This window comes from Lepidochelys kempii, chromosome 3 (genome assembly GCF_965140265.1).
Source record: "Lepidochelys kempii isolate rLepKem1 chromosome 3, rLepKem1.hap2, whole genome shotgun sequence".
Lineage (NCBI taxonomy): Eukaryota > Metazoa > Chordata > Testudines > Cheloniidae > Lepidochelys > Lepidochelys kempii.
Genome location: NC_133258.1, coordinates 126,428,525 through 126,442,999, shown reverse-complemented (window position 1 = coordinate 126,442,999; position 14,475 = coordinate 126,428,525). Strand labels below are relative to the sequence as shown.

At 39.8% G+C, this 14,475-nt stretch overlaps 1 protein-coding gene across 4 annotated transcripts in view; it reads left to right on the top strand.

The window, feature by feature from the left end:
- The first annotated feature begins 3,134 nt into the window (after positions 1-3,134).
- RNASET2 (ribonuclease T2) overlaps positions 3,135-14,475 on the top strand; it is an 81,289-nt gene continuing 69,948 nt past the window's right edge. For 3 of the 4 annotated variants that reach the window (XM_073337911.1, XM_073337909.1, XM_073337912.1), the window contains exons 1-3: positions 3,135-3,243; positions 11,037-11,141; positions 13,750-13,816. In XM_073337911.1, the coding sequence (XP_073194012.1) occupies positions 11,041-11,141; positions 13,750-13,816 (168 nt within the window). In that variant the 5' untranslated portion in view covers positions 3,135-3,243; positions 11,037-11,040. Of the gene's footprint in view, positions 3,244-11,016; positions 11,142-13,749; positions 13,817-14,475 lie in introns of all 4 variants that reach the window. The other variant, XM_073337910.1, reaches the window with a different exon arrangement.

The window sequence follows — 14,475 nt, the reverse complement described above, 5'->3', positions numbered from 1 at the left end:
ACTTACTACAGAGAATTCTTTCCTGGGTATCTGGCTGGTGAATCTTGCCCATATGCTCAGGGTTCAGCTGATAGCCATATTTGGGGTCAGGAAGGAATTTTCCTCCAGAGCAGATTGGAAGAGGCCCTGGAGGTTTTTCGCCTTCCTCTGTAGCATGGGACGGGTCACTTGCTCGAGGATTCTCTGCTCCTTGAAGTCTTTAAACCATGATTTGAAGACTTCAATAGCTCAGACATAGGTGAGAGGTTTATCGCAGGAGTGGGTGGGTGAGATTCTGTGGCCTGCATTGTGCAGGAGGTCAGACTAGATGATCATAATGGTCCCTTCTGACCTTAATATCTATGAATCTCATCAATGTACCTTAATGTTGACCTGAAGACATTATCCATGTCCATTCAGTCCTTCTGGGACAGTTGACAAGGATTTCAGTTCTTTGGAGGTGGCGTGATTTTTTTATGTGGATACTTGGTGATGCCATTCGTGGGATTTACAGAGCTCCCAGAGACTTCCGTTTTTACCACTGTTAAACTCTGAAATTTCCTGTACTGACCATTGGAAGGGGCAGAATACTAAACTAGATAGACCTCTGTTTGTATCTAGTATGACAATTCCTGTGTTCCTATACAAGGGTGAGGAGAAAGCTACTTTTGCCTCCTCCCCTCTCCCATGGTGCAGATGCATAAACAGGAGCGTAACATCACCAGAAAATCTCACCCAGACAATGAGAATGTGACATTGAACAAGAGCCTAAATAGCAAGTTTATCGAAAATAAGTCTACCCACAATTTTGCACTTGTATTAACAGAGGATATTTGAAACTTGGCCCAGTGTATTCATAACCATATAATAAAAATTAATCATGCTTAGTATTCAGGCTGCATGTATCAAAGGGGAAACACATAACTGATTGTTGGATATTTTTCTGATTTATTACAACAGATAGAAAGCTCCTAACCAAAGTGATGTGTGACAAATTTTGTGGTTCATTCCATTGGGTTCTTTCCTGCTGGTTTCTCAGAACATGAATGTGATCTTTTGCAACTTCCCTTATGACACTGTAGAAGAAAGAAGTACAGCTCAAACCATACATAAACTCAGGTCTCAGCGCTCATTTGTTCCTCTACTATGCTTACTGTACTCCATAGCACATTATTTGCTATTTAAGTACTGTGTGTAGTTAATAAAATGATTTTAAAGCACCCCCACTGCCTCACCAAAAAGCTCATTGTATTTCACAAATTATTAATATGTAGTCAAAATAATAAACAATAATTAAAATATAGAACACCCTAAATACTAAAAGAACGACAAAGCTGTATTACAAAAATGGAGTATGTGGGGGTGTCTTATGCATGGATATTAAAAAAGGGGAGCAGTAGACCTGAAAACAGGAGCAAGTTACATATACCCTAGAGCAGGGGTTCTCAACCTCTTTCTTTCTGAACCCCCTTCCAACATGCTATAAAAACCCCACTGCCCGCCTCTGCCACAACAACTCTTTTTTCTCCAGATCCAGTAGATTAAAAGCCAGTGCTGGCATTAGGGGGTAGCAAGCCCTGAGGCTCCATGCCTCAGGGGACTCCGTGAAGCTAAGTTGCCTAGGCTTTGGCTTCAGCCCCGGGCCTCAGTGAGTGTAATGCCAGCCCTGCTCTCTAGTTTATTTTGATGGTCCCCCAGAAACCTGCTCACGGCCCCCCAGGAAGCCCCGGATCCCTGGTTGAGAATCACTGCCCTCGAGATCACAGCTACAATAAGGGCAGCTGACCTAAATGGTGGAACCCCAAAAAGTTGGGAGGTGAGTAATGGAGATAGCCTTGGGGCTCCAGAGGGAAACATGGGCAAATAGGTCATTTTGCATCATAGCCTGAGTCTGAAGAAGAGATTCTTAAGATTTGGATAGGAAGAGGTCATCAGTAACTTTTGTGAAGGTAGTTTCAAGAGGAGTGGATTTTGTTCTGTGTTTCGGTGCTCAACTCCCTGCACCTCTTTACACTTTATTTTCATGCTTTAGTTTATAACAGACACGTTGGATCCCTCTGTTGTTTGGTGCATGGATACAAGCAGATATATGCATATATATGCACAGGGCTGTCAAGCTGTGTCATCTTGAATGAGGGAGGTAAGATAGATATATGAATGCAATCTTCAAATGTCCCATCTAACCCACACTGCAAAATCCTTCTCAGGAGAGCTTTTGAAAAGAATGCCATCTTAGTGCACAAAGAAAGTGTCTCCAACAACACAAGTGAGCCTCAGCTGGTGGGTGCTAGTGGAAAGGTGGGGTGTGTGAACTTGGGGAATGGTGCATTAGGGTAATACAAACACATTGTGAAGCCTTAGCCTGGGCAGACTATACCTAATTCTGCGAGATACAGGAAGGTGCAGGCTGAGATTTGCCAAGGAAGAATCTGGACACCCAAACCCCCCTAAAAAGAAAAGGAGTACTTGTGGCACCTTAGAGACTAACACGTTTATTTGAGCATAAGCTTTTGTGAGCTACAGCTCACTTCATCGGATGCATTCAGTGAAAAATACAGTGGGGAAATTTATATACACAGAGAACATGAAACAATGGGTGTTAACCATACACACTGTAACAAGAGAGTGATCAGATAAGGTGAGCTATTACTGGCAGGAGAGCAGGGGAAGGGGGACGACCTTTTGTAGTGATAATCAAGGTGGGCCATTTCCAGCAGTTGACAAGAACGTCCGAGGAGCAGTGGGGGGAATAAACATGGGGAAATAGTTTTACTTTGTGTAATGACCCATCCACTCCCAGTCTCTATTCAAGCCTAAGTTAATTGTATCCAGTTTGCAAATTAATTCCAATTCAGCAGTCTCTCGTTGGAGTCTGTTTTTGAAGTTTTTTTGTTGACGAATTGCCACTTTTAGGTCTGTAATCCAGTGACCAGAGAGACTGAAGTGTTCTCTGACTCCAAGCCCCACTGAATGTCAATGGGAGCTGCTGGGTGCCTAACTCCCTTTGAGGACCCCGGCCTCTTTCTAACACGTTGCTTAACGCTCCCAAGAGGTAGCCCCCGCCCCCACGGGACCCCACTGCTCCCAATGGTGCCTCGCGCGTCCGCGGCTCACCCGCCCTGGCTGCAAGGGCGGAAGGGCAGCGCAGGGGGCGGGGTTTAATGCCGGCTCTGCGCGGGGTTGTTGACGGAAGTGGCCTCTTGCGCTGAAGCGAGGCGGCTGCTGCCTGAGCGGGACCCTGGCTCTGCGTTCGCAAAGGGCCAGGTAAGGGCTGCGCGTGGCTGGGTTCGCGCCTCTCCGCTGTGGCGGGCGGGAGCTGAGGCTGGATGCCTGGTGCCTGCTGTTCCTGGGAGCTGCGCAGCTCCCGCCAGTCTCACCCCGGCGCTCTCAAAATCAAAAGCTTTCTTGGTGTGGCTAGCCACGCTCAGCTGCTCGCCCGGGTGCCTGTCACAGCTGGCTGCAGTGTACTGAGCAAGCTGCCTGGTTTGTTGCCTGGGCTCTAATCCATTTGCCAGTGTTGCCCCTCTCTGACTTGGTAGCAAGTTGTAGCACGATGCAAAATGTCCCATCCCTTTCCTTTCTCCTGGGATTATGCAGCTTTCAACGTGCCCCGCCAAAATTTAACACACACAAAAATATGGCTAATGGGCCAACGACCAAAAAAAAAAAAAAAAAAAAAATCTCCTAATTCTTAATCTAGCCAAAGAGTCCCCCCATTCAATCCTTCCCCTCAGAGGAACCCTTGAAGAACAGATGTGATCTCTGGTTATAAATTTTAGTTAGTTAATAAAACCTGCAAAGGGGGTCGGGGATTGTGTCTCTAAAGTGCCACAAGTCCTCCTTTTCTTTTTGCGAATACAGACTAACACGGCTGTTACTCTGAAACCTGTTCTCCTGAGTGTCATCATAGCAACTAGTACAGAGCAAGACAACACTCTCTGGATACTCTTGCAAATTAATTAAGTGTCCCTGAAGGTCAACAGATCCAGACTTGGTGTGTGTGTGAAGTGGGGGAGTCAATTCCAGAGCTAAGGACTAGGGCTCTCGATTAATTGCAGTTAACTCATAATATTAATTGAGATTAAAAAAATTAATCACAGTTTTAATCACGCTGTTAAACAGTGGAATACCAATTGAAATGTTTTAAATATTTTGGATGTTTTTCTATATTTTCATATATATTGTATTCTGTGTTGTAATTGAAATCAAAATGTGTATTTTTTATTACAAATATTTGCACTGTAAACATGATAAACAAAACAAATAGTATTTTTCAGTTCACCTCAAACAAGTACTGTAGTGCAATCTCTTTGTTGTGAAAGTGTAATTTACAAATGTAGATTTTTTTTTGTTACATAACTTCAGTCAAAAACAAAACAACGTAAAACTTCAGAGCCTAAAAGTCCATTCAGTCCTACTTCTTGTTCAGCCAATCACTAAGACAAACAAGTTTGTTTACATTTACAGGAGATAATGCTGCTCTTTTCTTATTTACAATGTCACCAGAAAGTGAGAACAGGCATTTGCATGGCACTTTTGTAGTTGTCATTGCAAGGGATTTACATGCCAGATATGCTAACCATTCTTATGCCCCTTCATACTTCGGCCACCGTTCCAGAGGACATGCTTCCATGCTGATGATGCTAGTTAAAAGAATTATGCGTTAATTAAATTTGTGACTGAACTTCTTGGGGTAGAATTGTATGTCCCCTGCTCTGTTTTACCCGCATTCTGCCATATATTTCCTATTATAGGAGTCTCGGATGATGACCCAGCATGTTGTTCATTTTAAGAACACTTTCACTGCAGATTTTACAAAATGCAAAGAAGGTACCAATGTGATATTTCTAAGATAGTTTCAGAACTTGAGCCAAGGTTTAAGAATCTGAAGTGCCTTCCAAAATTTGAGAGAGACGAGGTGTGGAGCAATGCTTTCAGAAGTCTTAAAAGAGCAACACTGTGATGCGGAAACTGCAGAACCCGAACCACCAAAAAAGAAAATCAACCTTCTCCTGGTGGCATCTGACTCAGATAATGAAAATGAACGTGCATTGGTCTGCTCTGCTTTGGATTGTTATCTAACAGAACCCGTCATCAGCATGGATACATGTCCCTGGGAATGGTAGTTGAAGCATGAAGGGATATATGAATCTTTAGCACATCTGGCATATAAATACCTTGCGATGCTGGCTCCAACAGTGCAATTAGAATATCTGTTCTCACTTTCAGGTGACATTGTAAACAAGAAGCAGGCAGCATTATCTCCTGCAAATGTTAACAAACTTGTTTGTCTGAGTGATTGGCTGAACAAGAAGTAGGACTGAGTGGACTTGCAGGCTCTAAAGTTTTATTTTTATTTTTAATGCAGTTTTTTTACATAATTCTAAATTTGTGCATTCAACTTTCATGATAAAGAGATTGCACTACAGTACTTGTATTAGGTGAACTGAAAAATACAATTTCTTTTGTTTTTTTTTTACAGTGCAAATACTTATAATAAAAAAATATAAAGTGAGTACTGTATATTTTGTATTCTGTGTTTGTAATGGAAATCAATATATTTGAAAATGTAGAAAACATCCAAAAGTATTTAAATAATTGGTATTCTGTTATTGTTTAACACTGTGATAATCATTCAATTTTTTTAATCACGATTAATTACAATTTTTTTTAAATCACTTGACAGCCCTACTAAGGACCCTTACATTGAGACTATCTCACCCCAAGTTTCTACCTGTTTGAAACAGGAACTCATATGCAATTGTAGTGTGATGATTGAAATCACTGCAGAGAAAGTAATCTCTCTGAACTGGATCCTGCAGTCATACATGGGCTTAACTTTACACATGTGAGTTGCCCCACTGACTTCAGTAGGATAATTCACATGCATAAAGTTAGGTTTACCATGCGTAGTTTTGCAGGACTGGGGTGGCAGGTAACTAGGACTCCATAAAGTACTTCTGTAGGTCAAAACCTACACCTTATACTCCCCCCTGAGAACAAATCAGAGGGCAGGGCAAGGTTAGAGAGCCCCAGTGTAATATGCTGTCTACCAGAAGTGCTGCATAATTCTTTTCTTCCTCTCTTTTTGATGAAAAGTGTTATGTGTGGTAGTTTGAAGGAATATCTTTCAACAACTCCTTGGTAAATTAGACAGGGGAGTAGAAATCGAAATATATTTTATATCTCCCTTTTGTCACATTACATACACAGTCATACCTGTTTGTGTCTCCATAGTGCTGTGTACTTTGCAATTTCAGTGTTATTTAATAAGATATTTATACATTGTCCCCATGGTATGAACACCTCACAAATAACAGTGAATTAAACCTTGCAACACTCCTGGAGGTGTGTAGTATTAATCCCTAGCTGAGGAAATGGAGGCACAGACCAACCCAAGGTCCCACTGGAAGTGTATGGTACAGATGGGAACAGAATGTAGATTGCCTCATTGACTGCCTTATGCCCTAACTATAAAACCACCCTTCCTCCATTTCACGCAGTCTGTATGGGGTGATAGTCTGTCTGCCTTTTCTGTGTTTTACTGTGGTACAGTTTGCTTCCAGGGGCCTAAATAAAACCTGCTCACTAGCAGCCGTCTAGCCCATTGTAATGATCTGTTGTATAATTTTTTTTCTAGTTATTTAAGTATTATTCAGACTTGGAAAGGGTTGTTTGCTCTGCTGTTGTGGAGACTTAATGTTGCTGAAGCTAAAAAGCATTGTTATATCAGAATTTAATGTATGTTGATCAGGTTTTTGGATGAGGCCCCCTACTGCTTTGCATGGGAGGAAGTATGTGCTGTCTTGCTTGAGATAGCACCTGAAGCTTAGGTTTCAGAGTAGCAGCTGTGTTAGTCTGTATCTGCAAAAAGAAAAGGAGGACTTGTGGCACCTTAGAGACTAACAAATTTATTTGAGCATGAGCTTTCGTGAGCTACAGCTCACTTCATCGAATGCATGCAGTGGAAAATACAGTGGGGAGATTTATATACACAGAGAACATGAAACAATGGGTGTTATCATACACACTGTAAAGAGAGTGATCACTTAAGATGAGCTAATACTACCAGCAGGAGAGGGGGGGGGGAAGAAAACCTTTTGTAGTGATAATCAAGGTGGGCCATTTCCAGCAGTTGATAAGAACGTCTGAGGAACGCGGGGGGGGGGGGCATGAAATAAACATGGGGAAATAGTTTTACTTTGTGTAATGACCCATCCACTCCCAGTCTCTATTCAAGCCTAAGTTAATTGTATCCAGTTTGCAAATTAAGTCCAATTCAGCAGTCTCTCTTTGGAGTCTGTTTTTGAAGTCTTTTTGTTGTTTTAATGCGACTTTTAGGTCTGTAATCGAGTGACCAGAGAGATTGAAGTGTTCTCCGAGTGGTTTATGAATGTTATAATTCTTGACATCTGATTTGTGTCCATTTATTCTTTCAAAAACAGACTCCAACGAGAGACTGATGAATTGGAATTAATTTGCAAACTGGATACAATTAACTTAGGCTTGAATAGCGACTGGGAGTGGATGGGTCATTACACAAAGTACAACTATTTCCCCATGTTTATTTCATGCCCCCCCCCCCACTGTTCCTCAGACGTTCTTGTCAACTGCTGGAAATGGCCCACCTTGATTATCACTACAAAAGGTTTTCTTCCCTCCCCCCCACCCCGCTCTCCTGCTGGTATTAGCTCATCTTAAGTGATCATTCTCCTTACAGTGTGTATAACGCCCATTGTTTCATGTTCTCTGTGTATATAAATCTCCCCACTGTATTTTCCACTGAATGCATCCGATAAAGTGAGCTGTAGCTCACGAAAGCTTATGCTCAAATAAATTTGTTAGTCTCTAGGGTGCCACAGGTACTCCTTTTCTTTTCACCTGAAGCTCAGTGTCCATTTTTGCACATTCATATGTAAGGCTGACTGCCATAGTTTTCCCCTTTGGCCATCATTGCAGGAGTTCATTTCCATGTATAGTATGTTGTGAGAAGTTATAACACACACACCAGTTAATTAAATAATTTAAGCAGTTATCGCTACTCGGTTTCTCAGCATTCTTTGGATCTGTGTTCCTTAACTGAAGTACAAACTGGAGAATTATTATAAATTTGAGTTTTATAAGCCAACCTCTCTTTTAAAGCAAATAAGAAATCACAGCAAACTAAATGTGGTTAAATGATAGTGTTTACAACATCAAAATTGAACTCAACATGGAACGTTATGCTTTTCATGAGATAATAAAGCAGATCAATTAATTCACAGTTTTAACGTAATCTTGTTTCAAAGGCAGACTTCCCTAGTTTTACACTAGTCTGGGCAGGTGATTTTTGGTATCAATGTGAAACTATGGTTCTTTAAGCTTGATTTGAGATAACTCCATTGGCAGATAAATATAGATCCTTAAGGGACTATTGATGTCATTTCAGCTAAACAATTCTAAGTGTAACTTAAAAAAAATTTAGAGAAGCTTCTTAATTACCAAATAATTGTTTTATCCAGGTGACACTCATAGACAAGCTTTACCACAAACACACACACAAGATTATCAAATTATTAAATATTAAATATCAAATATAATATGCAGGTAATTATCTGGAAGCTTTTGTAATTTCTCTGGAATTTCACCAACACGGAAAGCTCTTGCCTTAGTTTAAACAACGGCTGAAATAGTGGTAAAATCTTCAGCTTGCAAGCCAATTCAAAGCTTTTTCCTCTTAAGAAGCTGTCAATTCTCTTGATCACAAAATCTGTATGACTTTTAGACTGAGCTCTCAGAAACACTCTGGGTTTTGCACAGCTAATTTTTGCTTTAGGGAAGCATAGTTTCCTGTTCTAAATAGTATGAAGCTTAGTTAGTGTAATGAGTTTCTCCAGCATCAATGCTTTCTATTGAGTTAGTGATTCAGTATAACTAAACTAAACATGTTCGTGAAATACAAGTGCACGTTATACATTTTAGTCATTCAGAGGGTTTTAACTCAGGTTTATGCTTTCTGAGAAGCACGTAGTCTAGCCATAACCAAGTCATCGTTGGGTAAACAACACATTGTGTTTTTATAAAAGTAATTTTGCTGGTTTTCAGTTAGAACTGCGGTGAAGCTCAGTTCTCTAGCTCAGCTTCTCAGTTGTCTTTCTCTGGACTGATAAAGTTAATTCAGGTGATTCACTGTAGGGATTATGACAGCTATGGTCTTATTCTTTTTCCAGCTTCACAGTGGTCTTCCTAGGATAGGACTTTAAAAGACAAGAGTTAATAGAATGCTCAGGATAGACAGGATTTTAGCTAATACAAAGCAAGGGGGCACTCTAGCTAGCCAGTGACAGTCCAGCTTACAGTCTCTCTCAGCCAGGTGTTTTGGCTTTTGGGAAGCAGACCAGCAGATTGAACACAACAGCATCTCCACTCCCCCCCCGCCCTTCTGCTGGGCAATGGTGCCTGGTTCTCTTTTTGGCAAAGTCTTGAAATTTCCACCCAGGATATGAGTTATGTCCTTTCTGCTCATCCAGGGAGAGAAAGAGGCGTCATCTTTATGGCTTCTTGCAACTTTGTCTAGAAAACTGCAGTTTCGTTGTTCAAACCACCTTGCACTTTACCGATATGTGTAATAGGAATTTGATAATAGGGAGGTTCATGGAAGTAATTAGGTCATTATGTTTTGCCCCCAATTTCTTTTTGTAATGGTTCTGACACTTCTCATCTCCAGCGAGGCTCATTTCTCTTGAATCACCTTTTTTTGCTCTCACTGGGTTGATCTGCAGTTGACACAAGCAGTTTCCCCAAAACAGAACAGATTTTGCTGATCAGGAATTTGGTTGTGTGGGAAGATGCTGTAACCACTGGAGTTGCAGATTGGCCTCTGTCAGGTGACATGATATTAGATCAGTGAAACAAAGCTTAAGTCAGATGACTGTAACTAGGAAATGAAATTTGAGTCTCTCACCAGCACAACGTGTTACAGTGCTGATGGGGAAATGGTGGGCAAACGACATAAAAATTATCTTATTTTTTCAATTCAAAATTTTGATTGAAAACTTGTAGAAAAGTTGAAATCTGGAAAAAAAAAATTGATTAGCAGTAGGATCACACTCTTTTCCAAGAAATCATGAAATATCTCTCTGTTCTCTAGCTCCAAACTTTCAGGACCAGATTTTCAAACTACTTTTCCATTTTGGCAAGCACACTTTTCCACTTGCAATTAATTGTTCCCACAACTTTGTACCTGTAATTCATTCAAATTTTTTCCTGGCAATGCATTGTGGATGCAAAAGAGAAAGTCTGCTTTAAAAATCAGGCCCTCCCTATGCCTTTGATCTTATTTGAATTGTGTGTGGAACTCTTTAAGTTCTAGTTATCTTGGGTGTTACTTTTTACAATCTCACTTTCAGATAGATGTGAGTTCTAACTGGATGGTATCCCCTTAATAAGCACTCAAGGTAAAACTCCACCCTGTGCAAAGGGCCAGCACAAACATTATAAACCACTTCAATACCACTTAAATCTTATTGTGAGGGCTGAACTGTAACTATTATTAAGTAGAACATAGGCCTTCTGCATAGGTGGGAATTTCACCCATAGAAAATAAATGAAACTTTAGTCCCAATGAGTTTTCATGAAGGTTCAGCTTGGATGGGCCAAATAGAATATTAGTGTTAAATTTGAGTTTCCTAAATTAATCACTTTGTGCATTTGAACTCAACAGTAATGTAAGTTTATGCAACATAAAGCTTATTTACATATAAATACTATGGTTCAGCTCTCAATATATCTCAGGGGCCAGCTTTCCAATGGTATAATGTGCTGTGCAAGTAAGAGATAAGCCAGTGGTTTCAGGCCGGATTCGAGTGGAAATATGAAATTTCATACTTTAAACAAAAAAATCATGTACAACTTTCAAAAGATACTGTATATTCATGTGTTAAAATAAGTTCTGTTTTAAATTTCACATAGCATTGATAATTTCTGTTGTTTCTGTAGTGTCTGCAAGTTGGTTAAGTTTTTATTTCTGACTAAACATCTGACTGGTAATTTTTACAGGTTTCTTTTTCTCTTTATAGATATATGGTAAATAAAATGAAGCCGGCTACAGCACATTATTTGATTCTGGGTTCTTTTTGTCTGGCTTTTTATTCTGGGTGTACTTCCTATAAATTCCTGGAAAGGTAAGTTATCAGTTGGAAAAGTTTCTAATATCTTACCAAGTTTGTTTGTTTAAGCAGAACTTAAACTTCTGGAATATGATTGGGCTTTTATCAATGTGAAATTTTTGTTTCATCTTGTGCTATTTTTGATGCACTATATTTTTGTCTCCGTCTGCATAATGATACTGTATGAGTGAAGCTGCTTTTTTATGCCTAAGAAAAATTGAGGTTTACATTTATTAATATGGCAGAAAGAAGAAGGGAGGAAACTTGTTGCACTTAAAAACATTACAGTTTTGCTTCATAATTAATTTCAATCTAGTATTTGTTTTAGGCAGTGCCTATAAATAATAAATGGAAAACCTGCTCAATTTTGTGTTAATTTAGCTAATGAAACTGACAAGTTTTTAAGCATGGCCACTGTGACAAAGTGAAGTGTGTAATGAAAATGTTTGTTAGGCCTGAGAGAGACCCATTTTTTTGCTGTGTTAGAGGTGGTGGTAGATGTCGTCATCATTTCAGTTAGTAAAGGTCCAAGGTGCTTTTGACTCACTAGCTAAGCGTATATTTACATTTTAAAATGCTACAGCAACGCAGGTACACCATTGTAGCACTTCAGTGAAGACACTACCTACACTGACGGGAGAGATTCTCCCATCAGCCTAGGTAATCCACCTCCCCGAGAGATGGTAGCTGGTTCCACGGAAGAATTCTTCCGTTGACCTAGTCCTGGCTACACCAGGAAATAGGTCAGTAAAGCTACATTTCTCAATTGTGAATTTTTCACACCCTTGAGATACTTAGCTTACCAATATCCATTCCTAGTGCAGGCCAGGCCTAAAAGATGCATAGTTCCAAGTGGCAGGTGATGGCTCAGTTTTTCTGCAATTTTTGTAGAATTATCTGTTATGTGAATAGGTCACATTCAGAGAGGGAAAGTATTGTGTTATCAAGCCTAAATCCATTGTATGGTTTCTGATATTCTGGGGGAGAGATTCAAATTTGTGACATTTTCTCTGAGAAGTAGGTTGATAGTTCTCCAGAATGGGAACCGTGTAGGTTCCAAGTGAGTTCCGTTACCTACAGGGTTAGGCGGCCGGGGGCGGGGGAGGGTTGTTTTAAGCACCTGAGCCCCTTTGTGGATCTAGCCCTAAGTTAATAAAGTTTTTGAGTGTGTGTGTGTGTGTATGTGTATAGGGGGTAATGTTTAGTTTTGGAATAATTAGTATAGTAGTGGAACGTTTTCAATTTTAAGTCCAGAAAAAGAGAGTTTTGGTGAGTGTGTTCTTCTAAAACAATCACTGTGATCACACAGGAGTTGTGAAAATGACATGACTGTAAGGGCAATGCACTTACACAACAGATTCACATTGAGGAATAACGCCAGGGCTTAAGGCAGTGAAGCAAATCTCCGAGGTTAACAACTTTAGGACTCACATAGCACAAGGACATCTTTCAACTGTTGCAAAATATTAGAAGATCCAACAATAACTGTGTAATATAGGGCCAGTTAGTGATCTCAGTAGGAAAATGTTGATGGTTATTATTGTGGCTACGCCTGATTTGTTCCATAGCAGTTGAGTATAATGAATTAAAAACCACACATAAATCTATCTGTTTAGTTGGCTACATTTTCTCTCTTAATAGTGCAAAACCACGGATGGACAGATTCAGAATTTGGGGTAACTTCATGACAAAACCATAAATATATTTTTCTGCTTCTCCTTGCTTGGGGAAAATTTACTTTCTCAAATAATTGCTCTATTTCCTTTTTCTCTTTCACATTTGTTCTAACAAAGAGCATATGACAAATTGGCTGTTCACAAGAGGTTAACAGCCATTTACTCTGTCCGTTCTGCAGGTCATTCTGTTGGCTTGAGCAAATGGAGGTTTTGTAAGGTTTTAATATATACTTTATTTAACAACTACTGTTATACATGACATCCCTTTTTCTGCATTATTTTCGCCCCCTGTTTCTCAAAGCATCTGCAGCTATCCAGTCTCCGTACTCCACTCTTTTCCTATCCCACTCCCACCCCAAATTGTTAACCTAGGAGTTTTGCTTTCACTGCCTCAAGCCCTGGCTTTACTCCTCAATGTGAATCTGTTGTGTAAGTGCATTGCTCTTACAGTCAGTCATTTTCACAACTCCTGCGTGATCATAGTGATTGTTTTAGAAGAACAGTTACAGTTTCAAGAATGCTGTCCACATCCTTTTCAAATAACACAGCCATGAAGAAAAATTAAGAGATTCCTGGCACCCTCTAAATGTGTTTTTATTGCCATAAGAAAAAGTCCAAGTGCTCTTCTAAATCTAATAAAATTATTCTCATTCTCTGTGTATTAAATAGAAAATCTATAGGGAGATGAGCTGCCATCAGTGGAATTTGTTTAGCAATAAGTAATATATTAATAACAATCAAAACCCACTATTTCTTTGTGCACTGCCTATTACAGCAAGTCCCTACTTCTTGTTTGGGATCGTTAGGTACAGCTGCAATAGAAAGAATAAATAATGGTTGATTAAAATCAATGTGTGTTACACTACTTAGCAATGTGTCATTAGTTGGAGGAGTTTTGCTTTTTGAAATGCATGAGGAAAATAAATGTCTCATCTCTTCTTCTCCAGTGAGCACCATCCTCGCACTTGGAAAAAGCTATTCCTTGTTCATCACTGGCCCGTGACCGTATGCAAGGTGAGCTTTGTTTTGTTTTTGTTTTTTTAAAATATATCATGCTGTATATAGCTGAAAATAAGATGAACCTAGTATTATAGCAAAATCCCTGAAATATTTAAACCTACTTACATTTTGGTAGGTTTCAGAGTAGCAGCCGTGTTAGTCTGTATCCGCAAAAAGAACAGGAGGACATGTGGCACCTTAGAGACTAACACATTTATTTGAGCATAAGCTTTCGTGAGCTACAGCTCACTTCATCGGATGCATTCAGTGGAAAAAACTGCATGCACCCGATGAAGTGAGCTGTAGCTCACGAAAGCTTATGCTCAAATAAATGTGTTAGTCTCTAAGGTGCCACAAGTACTCCTTTTCTTTTTACATTTTGGTACTCTCACTTCTCTGAGTATTGGTTAATATCTGTTTGTCACATCTGTCAGTGGCTCGAGAGCAACAGTAAAGAACAAGTGGCTGGTGCCATATCTATAACAGTCTCTAACCCTAAGAGGTAGCAAATAAGCCTGAATAGTAAAACATACAATGAGCAATGTCTCCTTACAATCTTAGGCTCATACGGCTATGTGACCCTAGCTCAGTTTAGTGGGCAGTTACTCACATGAGTGGTTTCACTGAAGTCAATGAACTATTCATAAGAATACCTGTCTACCAGTTTGATTAAG